The sequence below is a fragment of the Neomonachus schauinslandi genome, chromosome 4 (genome assembly GCF_002201575.2).
Source record: "Neomonachus schauinslandi chromosome 4, ASM220157v2, whole genome shotgun sequence".
In the NCBI taxonomy this organism is placed as follows: domain Eukaryota; kingdom Metazoa; phylum Chordata; class Mammalia; order Carnivora; family Phocidae; genus Neomonachus; species Neomonachus schauinslandi.
In genome coordinates, this window is record NC_058406.1 from 51,435,478 (window position 1) to 51,458,387 (window position 22,910).

Sequence of the window (22,910 nt, forward strand, 5' to 3'; positions counted from 1 at the left end):
AAAGGATCCTGCATTTACTATCACAGTGTTCCCCTAATGGAGTCAAAGGAGCCACAGGACCACCATGATATCATCAAAAAATCATCAAGATATCATCATTTAAAAAAAAAAAGCTAGCTAAAAACCCCAAATTGGTGCATTCTCTTCTCACTGAAGTGCCCTGTCTTCACTTTCACCTTACATTCACAGTCCTACATAAATCCAAGTTAAAATCTGATGGATATAAAGGGCAGCCAAAAAAATTCAATTTTAGATCCTAGTTGATGTTTTAATAGGAAAATTCCTTTATATTCAGTTTTATGAAATATAGAATAAAATCATTTTATTGTGCCAGAATGTTAGTAAAATTAATATATTGTTGGGAATTTGTAAGCTATCATACCTGGCCATGAAATTAGCATGGAGCCTTCTAAATGATTTCCCCCACAATCCATTCTCCACAAAGCAGCCAAGGTAATTTTGTAAAAGTAAACCAGAGCATTACTCTCTCTTGGGACTTAACACCATCCAGTGGGTCCCCACTGCTATTCAAATAAAACCCAAACCTCCCATCCTGTAGTGCCCCACCCTAATTATATCTCACTCATACCCTCTCAAGCCCTGTGTGATTCTTTTTTTAAGCCTAGCTTTTTCCTGACTAGAACTATTGTGTTTTCATCTTCCTGGAAGTATCTGCCCTCCATTTCATAAAGCTGGCTCCTTTTCATCTTGTCTTTGAAGTATCATCTCAAAATCCTCTCCTGACAGAGGCCTTCCCTGACCACCACGTCTAACCCTTGACTACCTGCTGCACTCTTGGTCACATTACTCTTTTATTGTCTACATGTCACTTATCATGTATTTTTGTTTTGTGTACTTGTTTTGTTTTGCGTACTTTATTGTATACTGGAGGCATAAAGGCTGTCACTTCATTTGAATTGTTCCACAGTATGTTTATGGGGCGCCTGGATGGCTCAGTTGGTTAAGTGACTGCCTTTGGCTCAGGTCATGATCCCAGGATCCTGGGATCAAGCCCCGCATCAGGCTCCCTGCTCTTCGGGGAGTCTGCTTCTCCCTCTGCCTGCCGCTCCCCCTGCTTGTGCTCTCTGTGTCAAATAAATAAATAAAATCTTAAAAAAAAAAAAAGAATTGTTCCACAATAAAGTCATTAATATTTGTGGAATGAATGAACTAATTGAACTGATAGTGTTTCCATAAAATTAGTAAAACAAATAAGTAAATAACCAAAAAGCACTCTGAACTATGTTGCCAATGTCTGTAGTTGGCACTGGTAAATGAACACCTTTCAGTAGCTCCCAGTTGGCTGAAGAAGACAATAGGCAATTGTAATCCAGTGTGATAAATGCTAATGAGGGTCCTCTAGGATCACAAGAGAGAGGAACCTAATCTTGTCTTAGAGGATCCCATAAGGAATCGTGAGCAAAGTTAAATCTGAGAGATGAGTGAAGAAAAATGGGGGGAGAGAGGGTGGAAGGGATGTGGTAAATGTCTAGATAGATGGAACAGCAGGAGCAAATCCCTGTGGCAAAAGATGGGAACCCGAGACATTTTAAGTACTTCTTTGTTCCTGGAACATCCTCCCAAGGTAACTGTAGGGTACGATGACATAATAATGTATGCGAACGTATTATGAATGGTGGCTTGCCATGTAAGTTTTGATTAATAAGTTCAGACTTGTACCTAATGATCACTTATTACCCGATAGTTTCTGGTATTCAAAGAAAAAGGAAAGCATTTCAGAGAAGGACTTCGAGTGAAGGCTCTGAAAGATCCTGGGACTTTATTCACATTCTACACTAGTTGGGTACAGTCTACAGTCTTCGTTGGTGGACTGAGTTGGCGGGGGGGGGGGGGTTGCCTTGACAACGGAGCTCACGGCCAAAGTGAAACGGTTGGACGATTGGCTGCGAAGGTTTCCAGAGGCCTGCCCCCCGTCGCTGATTGGATGAGGGGCAACCAAGCTCCGCTACTTTCCCGCAGGGGGTCCTGTTGCTTGGCAACCGATTTGCGACCTCCCTCGAAGCGGGCACCCACTGACACCTGTGAAGCGTAGATTACCCCGACTAACGACCGCCCTCCGCTGCCTCTGCTTCCCCCTCTCGCGCCCGCTTCCCGCACGAACAACGCGAGCTGTCCCAGGTGCTCCTCCAAGTTTGCCTTGAGCCTGGGCTGTGAGCTGGCACCGCAGTGACACGCCGCAGTTGAGAACGTGCCCGTTTTCCTTCTGGAAGTCTCGTTTGGGAGGAGTCAGAGGAGAAAGAAAAGTCTCTGTTGTAAATCCAACTTAGAGGCACTTACCTTGGGAGGACAGAGCGTTCTGGGGCTCTAGAAAACAAGTAGTTTACGTGAGTTTACTAGGGTTGGGGGAGTGACCCATAATCTCAGACACCTGTCTCAGTAAACGCTAGGCGTGTGGGGACAAGTGCCAGACCCTTTGTTGCCTTATCATGCACTGCAGAACTGACTTCTTGCTGGAAAGAGACTTCCAAGAGTTGAAGGAGAACAATTTTAAGGTGAGTCCTGGGAACCTGGAGGGATGTGTTTCGTTGGGGTACGAATTTTTAAAGATTTTTTTTTTTTTTCATTCGAGACACACAGATACAGAGAGAGAGAACATGAGCAGGGGGAGAAGCAGAGGGAGAGGGGGAAGCAGGCTCCCGGCTAAGCAGGGAGCCCGATGCGGGGCTCGATCCCAGGACCCTGTGATCATGACCTGAGCCGAAGGCAGACGCTTTTAAAATCATTTCAATCCGTGTTTATTCTATAAGGCATAATTTAGTTAAACCTAATTTGCCACTACAGTGTTGTTATTTAAAGAATGGATTGCACCGTAACAATCATCTTATGATAATACGAATTATTATGATTTCATAATAATAATAAAAACGGAGCATATTGTGCAGAGTAATTTATATGTACTTAAGCCCTATCAGAGGGTGATGAGTAGGTGCAGGGTTGTGCTCATTAATTACAACATTATTAAATAAGTAGTGTTTTGTTTTACCTACCAGAAACCTAAGCCCCAGAAAGGTTCAGTAAATATTTGGCCCCAGGCTTCCATCACAGGGTTTTCTGATTCCAAACCCCTCACTCTTAAGTCTTAAACTCTACTCCTCACTGTCTAGTGCACTTTTTGCCAAATGCTATCATATATATTACAGTGAGGTCCATAGGTGCCACAGGCTGATTTATCACTTATTCTATGGAGAATAAAAAATGGAAGGGAGGGGGAGGGAGTACTTAAGAGAAAGAATAGAAAGAAAGCCGCCTTAGAGGGAGGGCTCAAAGGGCTATCAACAGTTGCCTCAGGTGTAGTTCAATGGCATTGTTCTGCCCAACCCCACCCTCCACCCCATGCTATAGAAGTATTGTCTTCACTGGAGATGTTAGGAACAATTATTGAGTCCAACAACAATCCGACATACCAACCTAACATCTGATGTTGTTTGTTTCTGTTCTACCTGAACTTTGTGGTTCTCAGGTAAAAGACAATTTGATGAAGAAAGAAGTGATATGTAACTACAAATAATGTAGATAATAGAGATATAATGTTTATCCAGACTAGCATATAACATACTTAATAACTATGTGGTTGCTCAGAAATATTTGTTCACTATATTTAAGTGTATCCCTCAGCATAAAGGATAAACTTTTCCATGAAATACATTTCTTGTCCCTCCATTGGGAGAGTACCACAAGCGTAGGAAAATTTTATTTTTATATACAAGCATAATGTTAGAGTTGTGTTTTTCTTAATGAAAATTTTCTACTCCATGCCCTCCATATAGCATCCATATAGTTTTTTAAAGCTTGGAAGAAATGCATCTTTCCAACTATTTCCACCTTTTCTATTTGGAATCTTAAATTGACCTATTGATTTATATAAGCTTTTTTTTTATTAAAAAAAAAGTGGACTTTGTAGTCCACTTGTGATTTCCATGCTTATGATTTATTTTAAATTTACTATTTTGTGTGTTTCTTGGAATCTACCTTAACTTCTGTGTAATAAGACAGTATATAATATATAACATCTCCCCAAATCAACAAATAAATAAATTTATCAGGAAAAGAAAATGTGGAGTTTTTGGAATTCACTGTAACTTGACATCTGATTTTCAAAGCTGTGATATTAAATCTTTTCTTCTGCTTTGATTTTTTTTTTTTAATTAAAGGGTATTACTGCCTTTCCTGTAAGTGAAGATCTAATGGAATGGGGAGCCGATATTGAAGGTCTACAAAATACATTTTGGCATGGTTTGTGTTTTCAAAACCAATTTACTTTTTTAAAATCTTTATACCATTATTAGCCCATCTTCTTTACGTGTATAATAAGGTTACAGTATATAAATTCTCTAGAATTCTAAAGGTATTCACATGTTATTTTTTTCATCATGTTGCTTAATTTCTTGCCATTTGTTAATGTAGATGGAAATTTTAGATTCGAATTTTTTCCTTATGCCAAATTTTAATGTTATTACACTTTTAAGAAGCAGACACAATAAAGCATATCAACTGGGAATATCATGTAAGTCTTCCATTAAATCAGAGAATAACTATAAAAATTCCTACATGCATAAAAATCCCACAATTATCTCTCATTTTTTTCTTTCATGATTTTTCCCAAAATTTTTATAAATCAAATTCTTGAGAAGACTGGGCCACTATAATCTTTAATGGCCATGCACTCTTTCTTTATGGATTAACAAAATAAAGTTGTTGAGTGAAGTAGGGGAGAAAAACGTAAGTGGTTAATTATAATAAAATCTAATATGTGCTATTAATGGATCTTGACTGGAATGCTGAGAAGACAGTGATTAGTTACTTTTGTCTTAGAAGGTCAGGAATGGCTGGCTTCTCAAGGAAGTGACATTTGAGTTGAATCCTGAGGAATGGGTAAGAGTTTGTTAGGTTTGGAAGGAGGGGAAGGAAATTCAGTCTGCGTAAACAGCATGGCAAAAGCTTATAAACAAGAGACAGTTCTAAAACAGTGAGTTCAGTAAATATGAGCAATACAGTGAAAGGGGCAGGTGTTAGGGGATGGAGTTAGTGGATGGAAAGGACTGGTGGGAAACAGGATGAAAACACAGTGGAATTAGATTGTGAGGAGTCTATTAGACTATCGAGAGGACTTTATGTACCGTATGATCCAATTTACTTCTAAAACTCGAGGGACTTCGAGGAGGCTAAGCTAAAGAGAAACTTCAGGTTTCAATTAATACAACATGACACTTAAGTAAAAATGTTTGTTTCTTTATCATAGGATTATTCTTCCAGCTGAAAATAAACTTTACGTCACAATACAATTTTGTCCCTCCAGTTGTGAAATTCCTAACAATTCCTTTTCATCCAAATGGTAAGCGCCAAATGAGATTTTTGTCGTTGGGGCTCTGTCCCTATTATCCTTGTTCCTTATAAGTGTTTGATAATGTTTCTAAAAACTTTGTTATGGTTATATTTAGTAAGCATGCTTATCGGGGAAAATACAAAAAGGCAGAAAAAAATTATCACTTTGCTAATTCAGAGAGCTATTCCTCTCAATATTTAAACAAATGTATTTTCTTTTTACTATGTATGTATTTCTTCTACATAGTTGAAGTATTACATATGAAGTTTATAAAATGACATGTTTATTTCTGGATTATTAAACATTCTTCAAAAGGTCATTTTTAATGACTAAATGATAAACTTAACTATTCTTGTATTCAATATTCTCATTTGATCTGATTTTATTATCATAAAAAATAATGGACTGACATTAACATTTTAGAAAGAAATGAGTTAGATTGCTAATCAAGTTATATACAAAATGAATTCCTGATGTATCAAAAAGTCTAAAAGTTTTAAATACTAAAAAGAAGAAAATCAGGGGCACCTGGGTGGCTCAGTCATTAAGCGTCTGCTCAGCTCATAATCCCAGGGTCCTGGGATCAAGCCCTGCATCAGGCTCCCTCCTTGGAGGGAAGCCTGCTTCTCCCTCTCCCACTCCCCCTGCTTGTGTTCCCTCTTTCGCTATCTCTCTCTGTCTGTCAAATAAATAAATAAAATCTTAAATAAAAAGAAGAAAATCAAATAGAATTTTTAATCGGCTTTTCTAAATATGATAAAACCTAGTAACTGTGAAAAAAGCATGACACATTAAACTACATAAACTTTTTAGAACTTCTCTACAGCCAACAGTATTATAAACAGAGACAAAATACATTGACTTTTGCAAACCAAGATACAATATTTGCAATGTGTAAAACAGAATATCTACATATAAAGAACACTTACGAATCAATAAGAAAAAATAAAGCAATATAAAAACAGGCAAAGGCTATAAACAAACACTTGATAGAAGAAACATAAAAATAAACATAAAAAGGTGTTCAGCTTCACTAGTAAGAAAATAAATGCATATTAAAACAAAAATTTATGATTCATTGCTTATGTTTACAAAATGTTAAAAATTTAACAATTTTAGTAGGGGTGGCAAACGTGGGTGGGTGGGTTCTCTGATATAATGATGACCTCAGTGTGACCTTTTGGGGAAGCAGTTGATAGTTTCTAATCAGCTATAAAATGCAAATAGCCCTAAATCCCTGTAATACCGTGTTTATAAATTATTCTATAGAAATACTAGCACAAGTGTGGAAGAGTATGTATAATATTTAAATATGTTTGTTCCCAGTAACAATGTTGGAAATAGGGAAAAGGGAAATAATCCCAGTGTCTGTTAATATAGGAATTTTTAAGTAAAATATCTTACAGCTGTATATATCACAAGGAAGATATATACAGCTAGACTTTTTGGTCACTGCTATTCCTAGAATATTCCTTACCTGGCACATAGCTGGTGCTCAAATATTTTTTCATAAATATGTCCAGAAATATGTTGATGATTTACTGTTAAATGGAAAAAAAAAACCTTCAAAGAATAACACGTGAGATATAATTCCATTTAATAAAAAAAAACAAAAACGATACACACAGTCACACACACGTGTGTATATGTATTTGTATAGACCAACTGGTAGATTTATTTTTTTGAAGATTTTATTTATTTATTTATTTTGGAGAGAGGAAGCACATGCATGCACATGCACACAAACGGGGAGGGGCAGAGGGAGAGGGAAAGAATCTCTCAAGCAGACTCCACTCTGAGCCCAGAGCCTGGCATAGGGCTTGATCTCAAGACCCTGAAATCATGACCTGAGCCGAAACCAAGAGTCAGATGCTTAATTGACTGAGCCACCCAGGTGTCCCTAGACCAACTGGTAATAACTCTGAAGAGGTGGTATTAGTAGGCAAGGGAGCTTTCATATTTTACTTTACATACTTTATTTGTAAAATATGATTTATTTTGTTTATTATGTTAATCATCATGTACTTTTTTTATGTTAATCACCATATATTACATCATTAGTTTTTGATGTAGTGTTCCATGATTCATTGTTTGCGTATAACACACAGTGCTCCATGTAATCACCATGTACTTTTATATAATTTTTTCCAAGTATATTATTACTTTGTAATTAAAACCTATTTTTAAGGTATAAAATTAAATTTATGGTACACAATTCATTGTACACAGTTGCTATTATTTGCTTAACATAAACAGGAGTGGAATTACTGGTTAAATGTAGTGGGGGTCAGTGTTCTCATCCCCTAGTCCCCACACCTTCCATTTCCACAGAGTACGGAGAACCTCTGTCTCTAGGAGGGAAAGTACAGAAAACTTGTGATTGCTCTTCTTTCCCTCCCGCACTCCTTGAGTGATTTACCTATTGAGGAAATAGGAGAAAAAAATTGAACATGTGTGGCTCAACACTTTCTTTCCAGCCAGTCTTCCCTTAGAATGGGTTCCCTATGGCTTTCTCCAGGCAGGAAACAGGCAGGCCTTCAGTTTGGGTGTTAAGTTCAAATCAGGGGGACTTTTGTGGAGCTCGAGTAAAGCCATTGATCACATGCATTCTCCATTTCAGTCTTACCTACAATAAAGTTGATTTTTTTACTTCCATCTTTCAACACTTAGGTCTATTTCATTATATATGAGCTTCGGAGGAGGGGAGTATTATTTATTAGCCTCCAAACTCCGAAGGATGGCTCTATAGGGTTCTGTCTTCAGATACATAAAGCCAAGTTGCCTTTTGGGTTGTTATTTACACTTCCACCAATAACTGTGTATAAAGTCGTCATTTTAGCACTCTCCATATCTGGGCATTGAAACTTCAGAGACCTTTTTTGCCAATTTAATAAGAATGTCACTGTTATTTTAATAAGCACTTCTTTGAATACTTGTGAGTGAAACATTTTTTCATGTCTGTTGATTGTATTTCTTATTTTGTGAACCATCAGACTTAACAGTGTTATTACAATGTCTTAGATATTGCGAATATTTCCCTTTGTCACTAATTTTTAAAATTTTGCTTATGCTGGTTTTTTTTATATCTGGGATTTAAAAAATTTTCTGTAGTTAAATCTATTAGTCTCATCCTTTGAGATTTTTGCAATTACCTTTAAATTTAGATGATCCCTTCCCCAAATACAATCAAATCATCATTTTAATATTCTTTTAGTTATTCTGTAGTCTTATTTTTCATATTTAACTCCATTCTTTTTTTTAATACTGATTTAATTAATTTGTTAGGGCATAGGTCAAGCTTCTCGATATCTTTCCAATCTGTGTATGACAAAACAAAGCTGGCAGGGAGGTTTTGCCATCCTGAACATGCGGTTATCATTTTTAGATGTAAGACTTTTACTCTGTGACCATTTCCAGCCAGTTGGAAGGGGAAAAGAAAAAGAGGGCAAAACAGCTCCCATCAGGAAGTATATCTAGAAGTTTCACACTTTCCTTCTGCTGTTATTCCACAATTACAACTTAGTTACATGGCCACATCTTGCTGGAGGAAAGGCTGGGGAAAATGTGGGCAACCATGTATTTATCTAAAACCACACAGAGGGATGGAGATGGGGGGCAGGCATAGTGCTCCTTATTCCAAAAGAGATGGAAGAAAGGAAGTGCAAATACCAAAGGACAATCAGTAATTTGCACAGCGCTTATTAATGCCATTTGCTGATAATCTTTTGCTGCTGAATCATAATTGCACTTTTAACATACAACAGTTTTAATACATACTAGGTTTTGTTTCTTTTCTTTTTTTTTTTTTAAAGATTTTATTTATTTATTTGACAGAGAGACACAGCAGGAGAGGGAACACAAGCAGGGGGAGTGAGAGACGGAGAAGCAGGCTCCCCGCAGAGCAGGGAGCCCAATGCGGGGCTCGATCCCAGGATCCTGGGATCATGACCTGAGCCGAGGCAGACGCCCAACGCCTGAGCCACCCAGGTGCCCCTAGGTTTTGTTTCTAAAGGCTCTTATCACATTGTTTAATCTCATGTCCCACTCTGCAGTTCTAATTATTGTAGTTTTACAGTACAATGTCAAATCCAACACCCCTCTTTTCACCTTTTCAAAAGTTTCTTTTCAGTTCTTAACTTTTTATTGCAAGATTTTTCTGTTAGAGTAGAAATGTTTCTCTGAGTCATTTACAAAAGCTTTTTTTTTATATATTAATAAGACTATTGTTAATAATGTCTATCATTTGGGGGGGGATTTGCCACATGTCAGGTACTCTATTAAGTACTTTATTTTTTAATTCTTTTCAGTGAAGGAAGGTACTCTCATGATATCCCCATTTCGCATATTAGGAAAGTGAGACCTAGAGAGATGAAGTTAAATTGCTCAACATAGCAGAGCTGACAGGCGGGGGAGTCAACGTTCAGATCTCCGAGTGTCTGACACTAAAGCCTGTGCTTTTTTTTTTTTTTTTTAAAGATTTATTTATTTATTTGAGAGAGCAAGAATGAGAGAGAGAGAGTACATGAGAGGCGGGAGGGTTAGAAGGAGAAGCGGGCTCCCCGCCCAGCAGGGAGCCTGATGCGGGACTCGATCCAGGGACTCGATCCAGGGACTCGATCCAGGGACTCGATCCAGGGACTCCAGGATCATGACCTGAGCCGAAGGCAGTTGCTTAACCAACTGAGCCACCCAGGCGCCCCTAAAGCCTGTGCTTTTAATAGCTGTACTATATCAGCTGTCGGTCACATTCATTGAAAATACTTTTCTGCTTTGTCTTTGCTTTCTGATTTTGCCCATGATATTTTAAATAATAACTGTATTCTATGTGTGAATATTCGTGTATTATTTTAATACAGTAGACCAAAATACTGGTCGGGCTTGTATAGATATTTTGGATGACCCCGATAAGTGGAATACAAGCTATACGTTGAGCAGCATCTTACTTACCCTCCAGGTAAGAACAGATTAATGTCATGCTCTCTTTAATACTTTCAACTATCCCAGTTATTCAAAATATATGGAATAAGATGTACAAGGAATATTTAAATGTTTGAAGGATTTGAGTAAACTTATTTAAGTCAATAGCATTTTTACACCAAGGCTATAAAGTGGAACTTATAAATATTATTTTAAAGTGAAATTGATAGTTACTGCCCTTTACAATGAAAGAATATATGTTTTATTTAGAAAAGAACTGGATGGTTTCAATTCTAGAAATATAGTCTCAAGTTTTCTTCTGGCTTCTAACTTTACTTCGTAATATTGGATATGATCTTTCCTCATTCATGAATCTTGTCTTCCTTAGAAAGGTGAACCAAATGACTACAACTTAAAATGTTCAGCTTTATCCTTTGTTTCTGACAGTGCTAGCTACTTGCTCTTTTATAAACTTTCATATCAAATCCAGTGAACAATTAAAGCAGGGATTTTTTTCCTCCCCTCAGATTGTTGCCTGTTTCTGGAATGCCCCTAGGTCCCCTGGATTCATGGTCCTTAGGAGCATGCCTCAGTGTTCTGTTATTTCTGACCCTCAAAAAACCTCTTTTCTCATCTGGTGCTAAAATAAATTATTTCAATGGCACTTGGTTTAACCACCTGTAATCTGACTCAGTGACTTTCCCATGGACCTACTCATCATTAATAGTATCTGAAGATAAACTATTAAATTTTGATTATTTGGAATACTTACAGAAATGTAGTATTCTGGCTTAATTGAATTCTCTCAATCACATAGAATTATAATACAAATCCCATTTCTTATTTTTGAAAAAAATTTTCTGTCTAGTCATCTTAGTATACTGAGAAAAGCAAACTTACCCATTCATTCATTCTACAAATATGTATTGAGCACCTACCTGTGCTAAGCCATGTTTGGGAAGAGACATTTGAACAAAAACTGTAAAGAACTAAGTGAGCATGATCTGCAAATATCTGGGGTTGATCTTTTTGATTCCTTCAAACTGAGTCATAGTCCTATCTCTTCTACCTGAATTAGGATCTGCCTTAAGAATAGTAAAACTGAGGGGCGCCTGGGTGGCTCAGTCAGTAAGCATCTGACTCTTGATTTTGGCTTAGATCATGATCTCAGTGTGGTGAGATGGAGCCCCACATCAGGCTCTGTGCTCAGCAGGGAGTTTGCTTGAGATTCTCTCTCCCTTCTCCCTCTGTCTCCCTACCCCTGCACAAGCATGCTCTCTCTCTCAAATAATTAAATCTTTAAATTAAAAAGAATAATAAAACTGAATGTTTTGAGGCTCAGCGGGGAGTCTGCTTGGAATTTTCTCTCTCCTTCTCCCGCTGCCCCTCCCCCCCAATTAATACAACTTATCCAGAGCATGCTCTCTCTCTCTAAAATTAAAAAAAAGAGAGATAGTAGAAAGAAAAGGAAAATCAATGATAGTCATAAAGAAAAACCTTAACCCTACTGTGATTAACATTTCCCTCTAATGTTTTCTCCCATGTTTTTGTTTAAAATCTTTCAGTAGCACTATTCACTGCAGGGTTAGCCTCAGTTCTCTTGCCTGACAAACGATCTACTTGTCCTCACAGCTGGGCTTCAGACTCTCCCTAACAGCACCATGCAGCCCCACTCCTATTATATTTTCATGCTTTTCTTCACTCACAGTGCTTGGTTCAATTCACGTTAAAAAACATTTATAGAGTTCTCAATTCTAAAGTTATAAACCCAAGCAAGTCTTGAACCTTAAAAAGTGCTCAGTCTAGTTTCTGACTGGCAACCCATTTTCTCCTTCTCTCTTGCTACTCTCTTGCTCAGTCTGTCTGGGAAGAAGCTTCATACACTGGAAGAGTCAGGGCCAATGAGTCCTCCACTGGGATGCCTTTCCTGACTTTCTTTCAGAGGTAGAATTGACGGCTTTGGTGTTTGAGGGGTTTCTTTTGTCTCCCACCCACTGAGTGGTACTCTAGGCAGATTTCTATCAGAGGACTGTAATACTGTAATGCACATACTGTTTTCTTCTATGTCTTCCCCTATTGGACTACAGGCTCCTCGAGGTCAGGGAACAGGTCCAATTCATCTCTGATTCCCCAGTACCCACCTAGGACAATGTTGACAGTAGATGCTAAGTAACACAAATGAAAGAATGAACCTGAATTTTTTACATCGTTCCAAATATGGTTTATATGGACAAATTATTTGACCTATTTTTCACTTACCACTTTATCTCAAGTAATTTTCATATTGCTGCAGTTAATATTTTAATGGCTATTCAATACTTCTTTCAAGGTCAGTGCTGCCCAGTAGAACTTTCTGCACTGATGGAAATGTCCAGTATCTGCGCTGTCCAATACAGTAGGCACTAGCCATGTGGCTACTGTGCACTTGAAATGTGACTAGTGTAACTGAGGAGAACTGGGTTTTTAATGTATTTTAATTTCAATTTAAATAGCCACGTATGGCTGGTGCCTACTGTAATGGACAGTACACAGACCGTAATTTCTGAATATTTCCCTTTGAACAATAGATGAGACATATGTATAGTTATCACATTGTTACTCAAGGGAGTGGCATTTGAAATGGTGTTTAAAATATTTTAAAGTCTAAATATACTAATCATCTCCTCCTAAAATTTTTATAATCTTATAAAAGATTATAAGAACACTTGTACTTCAAAATATAATGCGAAGGTAAACAGCAACACCCATCCATAGAAGGAATTCCAAATTCATGGGCTTTAACTAATTGGAAATTATAAATTCTACCTACTGTTGTAGTTTTTTACTGATGCTCCAGTTTTTTGTACTTATCCCCTGGAAAGGTGCTTATGTTGTTCCACACTATCACATGGCTAATTTAAAAGTTGGACCTTGGGACGCCTGGGGGGGCTCAGTCAGTTAAGCGTCTACCTTCAGCTCAGGTCATGATCCCAGGGTCCTGGGATCAAGTCCCACATTCGGCTCTTTGCTCAGTGTGGAGACTGCTTCTCCCTCTGCCCCTCCCCCTGCTCCTGCATGCACGTGAGTGCACACTCTCTCTCTGACAAAGTCTATAAAAAAATAAAAGTTGGACCTTTTCTTTTTACTATTTTAGCAAGGTGTCTTTTTCATACATTTCAATATATTCCAGTTCTTAAAAATCATTAAGTATACTTAGTAGCTTGTGTACACATAATATGAAAAGGTCTTAGGCATAGTGTCAATGCAAAGAGCATTGAATAAACTTTACCAGATGTGCCTCTCTGAGTAGGATTATCACTCCAGCCAAAGACCAAAAGCTTACTCTTGAAGAGAAGTTTCATCTGCTTCCTACCCACTTTGAAAGGTATAGTGCAATCCACACTGAATCCTTATTTAAGCAACTTAGAATATCCTTGGAGATATGTTCAAATGTCTTTTCCAAACAGAAAAACTCAAATAACAGCAGTAAATTCTTATTGCCTTTGAAATATCAGATGTCAGATTATTGCTTTCATTAGTGATGACTGCCATCGTTTCCAAGACACTTAAGTCATTTAGCCACTTTGAACTACATCTACACTTAGTATTCTGGTAGTTATTATTTTCGCTATATTTTATTATCTAATTTGCGTGTTATACTATTCAAAATACTGAAATTATTGAATAAATACTTGCAATTTGGGAAAATAATTTTGAGGTACTAGATAAACAAGATCATGGTCTAGCAGAACTATTAAGTTTTCGTTACTACTGGTCCCCTCTTTTGTCCAGATGCACATATACTATAGCAGGCAGAATTTTATTTTATTTTTAATATTTTATTTATTTGAGAGAGAGAGAGTGCGCGCGTGCACACATGCACACATGAGGAGGGGGAGGGGCAGAAGCAGATTTCCCTGCTGAGCAGGGAGACTGATGCAGGGCTCCATCCCAGGACCCCAGGGTCATGACCCGAGCCAAAGGCAGATGCTTAATGGACTGAGCCACCCAGGTGGCAGGCAGAATTTTAAAGATATCCCGCTAGGGCTCCCATCCTCTGGTTATTTAATCTAATCTACATACTGCTGTAAAAGGGCTTTGCAGATGGAATTACAGTTACTAATCAGCTTACCTTAAAATGGGAAAGTTATCCTGAATTATACAGGTGTACAAAGTAATTATTATAACCCCTTAACAATAGAAGAGGAAGGCACAAGGTTGCTCAGAGAAATAGAATGGAAGGAGAATGGATGTGGCAGGAAGGAACATCAGAGAGATTCCAAGCATAAGAAGGATTTTCCATACCTTAATTGCTCTGAGATGTAGGGGTCCAGATGTAATTTGCAAGAGATCTCTTGGAGCTAAGGATGGCCCCCAGCTAACAGCCAGCAAAGAAACAGGGACCTCAGTCCTACAAATGCAAGGGACTGAATTCAACTAAAACATGAATGAGGTTGGAAACATTCTTTCAGAACCTCTGATAAGAGCCCAACCAGCCAACACTGATTTTAGTCTTACTAAATCTGGAAAAGAGAAACCAGAATGACCACCTAAGACTAGCCACCTACAGAAATGTGAGATAATAAATTTGTATTTTTTTAAAGATTTTTAAATTTTATTATGTTAATCACCATACATTACATCATTAGTTTTTGATGTAGTGTTCCATGATTCATTGTTTGCGTATAACACCCAGTGCTCCATTAAAGATTTTATTTATTTATTTGACAGAGAGAGACACAGCAAGAGAGGGAACACAAGCAGGGGGAGTGGGAGAAGGAGAAGCAGGCTTCCTGCTGAGCAGGTAGCCCGATGTGGGGCTCGATCCCAGGACCCTGGGATCATGACCTGAGCCGAAGGCAGATGCTTAACGACTAAGCCACCCAGGTGCCCCAAATCTGTATTGGTTTAAGCTGCTAAATTTGTGCTAATTTGTCACAGCAGCAATAGAAAACTATAGACACCAAATTCATTCAATGATCTGGAGGGATGTTGAAGTATACACAGTATACACAGCCTTATTACATACGTTTGTTTATCCATGATCTAAATATGATCTTACGTTAAAATTAAACTTATTTTTTAATGGAAATGTTTCAGTGTTTCCTAATGTTTAGTTTCCTTTATATGTAAATTGAATTTAAATTCATGTGGTAGAAAGGAATAGGCTAGAGGAAGGAACTTGTAACTTGTTTTGATCCTAATGTTTGGCTCATGAACGTACAGGATAACATCAAGATAGACCAAGAGTTTCTTGAGACGGACTATGTCTCATTTGTCTTTGTATCTGTCTCCAGATGGATACATAGTAGCCATGTAATAAATGCTTGTTACTGTTGTATGTGTTGGCTTGTCTTTTTGCTCTAGCAAAAAATTTACTTTAAAAACTTTAATTTTTATATTTTTTTCCTATAGGTTATGCTTTCTAATCCAGTGCTAGAAAATCCAGTGAATTTGGAAGCAGCCCAAATGCTGATTAAAGATGAATCTCTGTACAAACAAGAAGTTCTAAGACTTCTCAACCAACCAACACAATGTAAGAAGTGCCTATTTATTGTTTTTTGCAAATTATTAATTATGCATTTATAGCAAATAAATGATCCAGCAAATAGGTGTTATATAAGCGAATATTTTCTGTATCCATTCTCAGGAATGAAATCATACTAAGATTTCTCCTATTGTACCTCTTTGTCAAGCCAGTCAGTTATCAAAAAGTCAATCAAAAAGTGGTTCTTCTTTAAAGATTATCAGTGATTATAAGCTTAGTATTTTTAAATGTTATGGTCATATGGATGGTGGTACTGACTGAAACTTATTTACCCATCATAAAGATATGACATCTAATTTTAACTCTTTGATCCAAAATGGATATTTCCCAGATTTGACCTGCAGTACCCCAGATCTTACTGAACTGGGACTCCTTTCCTCTTGATTAGCAAAGTGTTCAGCTTTTTGTTCTGAAGAGTTCGCCCCCAAGATATTCCTTCTAAGAGTCCATGTGGAAATGACATCTGAGGCTCTTCAATCTTTCTGCTCTATTGACCAGTGTTTTTTTTTTTTTTCTTTTGATACCCTTGTTTTGCTCTCTTTTATCCTGCCAGGGACCTCTTCATGACTTAGCCCAGTCTCTCTACTGCTCCTGTGTTCTCTCTGCAATTAGCAGAATAAGGCTATTGGCTCCTTATGCCCAGAGGGGTTCATCACAAGTGGGGTTGGGGCCCTAGTGCGCATAGTTCTTTCCTCTCTATCCTGCCCCTCCTTTTTCCAGCCATGCACAGCAGCCAGACATAGTAACTGCTGTCATTTCCTCCCTAACAGCAAGCCTTGCTGTTCAGACTCGTTCTACCAAACTGATCTCTCATGTGCTTTTTCTTTCAGATGTCCCCTGTTTCTTTTTCCAGTCCCCTTTCAGGGCCTGCCAGTCCATTAGCTAGGTGTGTACAATTGTGACCAAGTTCAAGTGCTCCTCCGGGCTTTGGGTCTGGTGCAAATCAAGCAGTGTTGATCAGGCATCCTTTTCGGTATCTTCAAACATGTCATGATTGTGGTGGAGTCCCTCAAACATTCCCTGACAGTTTTAAAGCTGGTTTGTGCACAGAGGAGTCCTATTGCTTCATTCTGACCACATTTCTGATCTCCCAGAATATTGTAGCATCCACTACTGTGTCCTCTGTGCTCAGTTACTATTTGTAGAATGAATGAATGAACAATTTATATCACTTAAACCTTCACTGAGCCCTGCAGTACTATCATTATAAAGAAATATTCTATAACAAAGCTATATCCATAGTCTGGTAAATGGAAATTTAAAAACCGGTTTTAAAGTATTGTCTACAGTAAATGATTCTGTGCAATAGATTTTGGGTTTAGCCTGCCAAAAGGAAGGATGAGAAAGAAACTGAAGAGAAGTCAGCCCTTCCTTTTGTCCCCCTGCCTAGTAGATGCCATCCTTCACTCCTTTCAGTTCTCCAGCTGTACTATCAAGTCAGACAGAAAAGCTGCCCCAGTTGCCAAATCACCTAGCAGATGAGCAGCAGCAAATAGACTTTGGCAGGTTTTCACTATGTTCTTTAGTTACGTTGGGGAAATACGTGGAAATCCAAGACAGTAAATAGTTATCAGCCTGCTTTCTATCTCAGCCAGACTAGGAGTGGTAGTCTCGGGTGCCATGAAGAGAGTGACTTCCCGCAGCTTCCAAGGGCAAGAGTGTCCATAATACAACAGACACAGCTGCTAAGGGGGTGGGGGAGAAGTTGCAGAAAACTTGTGCACTCTCAATTAGGTGGTAGTCTACAACTATGTGGATTTCTGTGAAAAACTGCATCCAGTGAGAATTAATTACTTGTAACAACTTGAAAAAAGATCTCACTAGAATGCTGCAAGAATCATCTTCCATATAATTTAAAATGTTAATAAAGAGATCTAGAAAAAGCATAAAGGAATTACCACATTTTTAGGTAACACAAAACTGGAACAGATAGTCAATTGTATAAATGAGAAACTCAAGAGGCAGAGAACTATATCATCTCTGTAAGCATTGATTGTAGGCCAGAATTATATCCCCGGTAGCCAGTGTAGTATCTGGTTGTAGGTATTGAATAAAAATTTGTAGAATGAACAAATAAAAAAATACATGTGAGCTTAGATCCTGATTTTACTTCATAGTTTACACAATGCTTTCACATACATTTATTCATCTGATCCTCAGCCTCTCCCTCAGTAGGAAGCCGAGGATCAGTGATAAGTGGTTGGCTCAAAGCCACAGAGAGCAAGCTGCAGAGCCAGAGCATCAACCTAGGCATTTCCCTCCCCTGTGCCTCCAAATTTAATGGGATGAGCATAAAGTCATTCATTTGGGATCAAAGGATTAAAATTTCCAAGTAAAGAATGGAAGAGGCCTGACTTAATAGCAGAACTCTATGAAAAAGTTCTTGCGGAGCTATTTGATCACAAAGTTAATGTGAACCACTAATGGAAAGTGCCCTTGCACTAAGCATGTGTTGTATGATAATTCTGCCCCACTCTGATGTGGTGGGCCCTCATCTGGAATACCAGCATGCTCCATTTGGAGCATCACATTTCCTGAGCTGAAGAAACTGTATGTTTAGCTAGTGGAAGAAATGACAAAAGGCAGTTGTAAAAGCTGTTTTCAAATATTTGAAGGACTTTCATATAGAAAAGGGCCATTTCTTCTCTGTTGTTTCAAAAAACTGAAGTAGTTACAATCAGCTGTACTGTCTCTAGGCCTACTAGGTTGTAGCCACTATAGTCCAGAATCTGCAGGCTTGGCCCTGCCTTGTGCGGGAACATACCTTGACTATATGGGGGTCTTTTCCCTCATCATCAGTGGTCTGGAATTAATTTTGTTATCCTAAGCCTGAGTCTGGTATTTGGTATGCAGACATGCAAATGCCTCTCATTCCCCAAACTTTCCATAACATGTTGTTTGCCTAGCCTGAGCCGCTAGGTCTCGGCCTTGCTGTTTTGACAAGAATATGCCAAGCTCTGAGCTCAAACCCAGCTGGTGGAGGTCCTGATGACCTTCCCAAATCCTGCCATTCTCTTTTGGGCCTGGACCCTGTCTCCCTTACTGATAGTGAGGGTGCTCACATATACCAGACTGCCTGGGACAGTCCTGGTATAATGACTTCTAGCACCCCCTTTGACTCTGTGCTCCAGTTTGCACACCAAATTACAAAGTCAGTTGGGTGCCTGACTGATCTGTCCTACAAGCAAATTCCACAGTGGTTACACCATCCCTGGTGGTAACGCCCGCCCATCCAGGTCCCAGCTGGCCAAATAGGGGGAAGAATTTTCTAAAAACTGAAGTTGCTTAAGAATGGAGAAGGCTATTGTTTGGGTGCCTGGATGGCTGAGTCGGTTAAGCGTCTTCCTTCGGCTCGGGTCATGATGCCAGGGTCTTGGGATCGAGCCCTGAATCAGTCTCCCTGCTCTGCCGGGAGCCTGCTTCTCCCTTTCCCTCTGCCTACCGCTCCCCCTGCTTGTATTTGCTCTCTCTGTAAAAAAATGAATAAATCTAAAATAAAAAAATTAAAAGAATGGAGAAGGCTACCTTGGCTGGTAGTATCACTAATAGCCTGCTTTGAGAACTGTGGTCAGTTAGTCGTGTTTAAGAGCTCTTTTTCACAGATGTTGTGAGAGAGCTTCTTGCTCAGTGTCAGGGTTGGGCTAGGGGATTTTTCAAGTACCTTCCAACTTAGGCTTCAACTTGTTTACGAACACTTGGAAGAAGGAGAAAAGATCTGGAAGGAGATAATGTTTAACAACTGTCTTGCATCCCAGCTTCTGGGTATTGCTTATTTATTTTCTAATGTGTCACAAGGGATTTTATATAAGCCTGTATGTCCTTTTTTCCCCCAGTCTGAGTGAATTTTTATTTCTATGTGGTTATATCATCAAATAATATTTATTCTGTTTATCATGTTTTTTTTCAAGCATAAGGTTTGTACAATCTCTTTTTTTAAATTTTATTTTATTATGTTAGTCACCATGCAATACATCATTAGTTTTTGATGTAGTGATCCATGATTCATTGTTTTCGTGTAACACCCAGTGCTCCATGCAGTACGTGACCTCCTTAATACCCATCACCAGGCTAACCCATCTCCCCACCCCCCTCCCCTCTAGAACCCTCAGTTTGTTTCTCAGAGTCCATAGTCTCTCATGGTTCATCTCTCCCTCCGATTCCCCCCTCCCTTCGTTTTTCCCTTCCTTCTCCTAATGTCCTCCATGCTATTCCTTATGTTCCACGAGTAAGTGAAACCATATAATAATTGACTTTCTCTGCTTGACTTATTTCACTTAGCATAATCTCCTCCAGTCCCATCCATGCTGATGTAAAAGTTGGGTATTCATCCTTTCTGATGGCTGAGTAATATTCCCTTGTATATATGGACCACATCTTCTTTATCCACTCATCTGTTGAAGGGCATCTCAGCTCTTTCCACAGTTTGGCTATTGTGGACATTGCCGCTATGAACGTTGGGGTGCATATGGCCCCTCTTTTCACTACATCTGTGTCTTTGGGGTAAATACCCAGTAGTGCAATTGCTGGGTCATAGGGTAGCTCTATTTTTAATTTTTTGAGGTACCTCCACACTGTTTTCCAAAGTGGCTGTACCAACTTGCATTCCCACAACAGTGTAAGAGGGTTCCCCTTTCTCCTCAACCTCTCCAACATTTGTTGTTTCTTGCCTTGTCAATTTTTGCCATTCTAACTGGTGTAAGGTGGTATCTCAATGTGGTTTTGATTTGAATTTCCCTGATGGCTAATGATGATGAACATTTTTTCATGTGTCTGTTAGCCATTTGTATGTCTTCTTCAGAGAAGTGTCTTTTCATATCTTCTGCCCATTTTTTGACTTGATTATTTGTTTTTTGGGTGTTGAGTTTGAGAAGTTCTTTATAGATCTTGGATACCAGCCCTTTATCTGTAGTGTCATTTGCAAATATCTTCTCCCATTCTGTGGGTTGCCTCTTTGTTTTGTTGACTATTTCCTTTGCTGTGCAGAAGCTTTTTATCTTGATGAAGTCCCAAAAGTTCATTTTTGCTTTTGTTTCACTAGCCTTTGGAGATGTGTCTTGAAAGAAGTTGCTGTGGCCGATGTCAAAGAGGTTACTGCCTATGTTCTCCTCTAGGATTTTGATGGATTCCTGTCTCACATTGAGGTCTTTCATCCCCTTTGAGTTTATCTTTGTGAATGGTGTTAGAGAATGGTCAAGTTTCATTCTTCTACATGTGGCTGTCCAATTTTCCCAGCACCATTTATTGAAGAGACTGTCTTTTTTCCATTGCATATTTTTTCCTGCTTTGTTGAAGATTATTTGACCAAAGAGTTGAGGGTCCATATCTGGGCTCTCTATTCTGTTCCATTGGTCTCTATGTCTGTTTTTGTGCCAGTACCATGCTGTCTTGGTGATCACTGCTTTGTAATATAGCTTACTATATTACAAAGTTACTATATTACTTTATTTATTATAATAAAGCTAGGGCAACATGATGCCCCCAGCCTTGTTTTTCTTTTTCAACATTTCCTTGGAGATTCGGGGTCTTTTCTGATTCCATACAAATTTTAGGATTGTTTGTTCCAGCACTTTGAAAAATGTCATTGGAATTTTGATCGGGATGGCATTGAAAGTATAGATTGTTCTGGGTAGCACAGACATTTTAACAATGTTTATTCTTCTGATCCATGAGCATGGAATATTTTTCCATATTTTTGTGTCTTCTTCAGTTTCTTTCATGAGTGCTCTGTAGTGCCTAGAGTATAGATCCTTTATTTCTTTGGTTAGGTTTATTCTGAGGTATCTTACGGTTTTTGGTGCTATTGTAAATGGAATCGTTTCTCTAATTTCTCTTTCTACAGTTGCGTTGTTAGTGTATAAGAAAGCAACTGATTTCTGTGCATTGATTTTGTATCCTGCCACATTACTGAATTGCTGTATGAGTTCTAGTAATTCGGGGGTGGAATCTTTTGGGTTTTCCACATAAAATATCATGTCATCTGCGAAAAGAGAGAGTTTGACTTTTTCTTTGCCAATTTGAATACCTTTTATTTCTTTTTGTTGTCTGATTGTTGTTGCTAGGACTTCTAGTACTATGTTGAACAATAGTGGCGAGAGTAGGCATCCTTGATGTGTTCCTGATCTTAAGGGAAAGGCTCTCAGCTTTTCCCCATTGAGGATGATACTCGCTGTGGGTTTTTCATAGATGGATTTTATGAACTTGAGGATCCCTATACTCTGAAGAGTTTTAATCAGGAAAGGATGCTGTATTTTGTCAAATGTTTTTTCTGCATCAATTGAGAGGACCATATGGTTCTTCTCACTCCTCTTATTAATGGTGTTCTATCACATTGATTGATTTGCGAATGTTGAACCACCCTTGCATCCTGGGGATAAATCCCACTTGGTCGTGGTGGATGATCCTTTTAATGTATTGTTGGATCCTATTAGCTAGGATTTTGTTGAGGATTTTGGAATCCATATTCATCAGGGATATCAGTCTGAAATTCTCCTTTTTGATGGGGTCTTTGCTTGGTTTGGGGACTAAGGTAATGTTGGCCTCATAGAATGGGTCTGGAAGCTTTCCTTCTGATTCTGTCTTTTGAAATAACTTCAGGAGAATAGGTATTATTTTTCCTTGAATGTTTGGTAGAATTCCCCAGGGAATCCATTAGGCCCTGGACTCTTGTTTTTTGGGAGGTTTTTGATCACTGCGTGTATCTCGTTACTGGTTATTGGCCTATTCATGTTGTCCGTTTCTTCCTGTTTCAGTCTTGGGAGTTTATAGGTTTCCAGGAAGGCATCCATTTCATCCAGATTGCTCAGTTTATTGGCATATCGTTGTTGTTAATAATTTCTAATAATTGTTTCTATTTCCTTGGTGTTAGTCGTAATCTCTCCCCTTTCATTCATAATTTTATTAATTTGGGTCCTTTCTCTTTTCTTTTGGATAAATCTGGCCAGTGGTTTATCGATTTTATTAATTCTTTCAAAGAACCAGCTTCTAGTTTCATTGATCTGATCTACTCTGTTTCTGGTTTCTAATTCATTGATCTCTGCTCTAATCTTAATTATTTCTCTTCTAATGCGTGGCTTAGGCATCGTTTGTTGCTTTTTCTCTAGTTCTTTAAGGTGTAGAGTTAGT

At 38.4% G+C, this 22,910-nt stretch overlaps 1 protein-coding gene across 1 annotated transcript in view; it reads left to right on the top strand.

The window, feature by feature from the left end:
• The first annotated feature begins 2,394 nt into the window (after positions 1-2,394).
• The window catches only part of UBE2U (ubiquitin conjugating enzyme E2 U), a 51,817-nt gene continuing 31,301 nt past the window's right edge, over positions 2,395-22,910 (top strand). Inside the window, exons 1-5 of the mRNA XM_021679960.1 lie at positions 2,395-2,513; positions 4,173-4,254; positions 5,261-5,353; positions 10,201-10,298; positions 15,656-15,776. Of these exons, the coding sequence (XP_021535635.1) occupies positions 2,448-2,513; positions 4,173-4,254; positions 5,261-5,353; positions 10,201-10,298; positions 15,656-15,776 (460 nt within the window). The 5' untranslated portion in view covers positions 2,395-2,447. The remainder of the gene's footprint in view (positions 2,514-4,172; positions 4,255-5,260; positions 5,354-10,200; positions 10,299-15,655; positions 15,777-22,910) is intronic.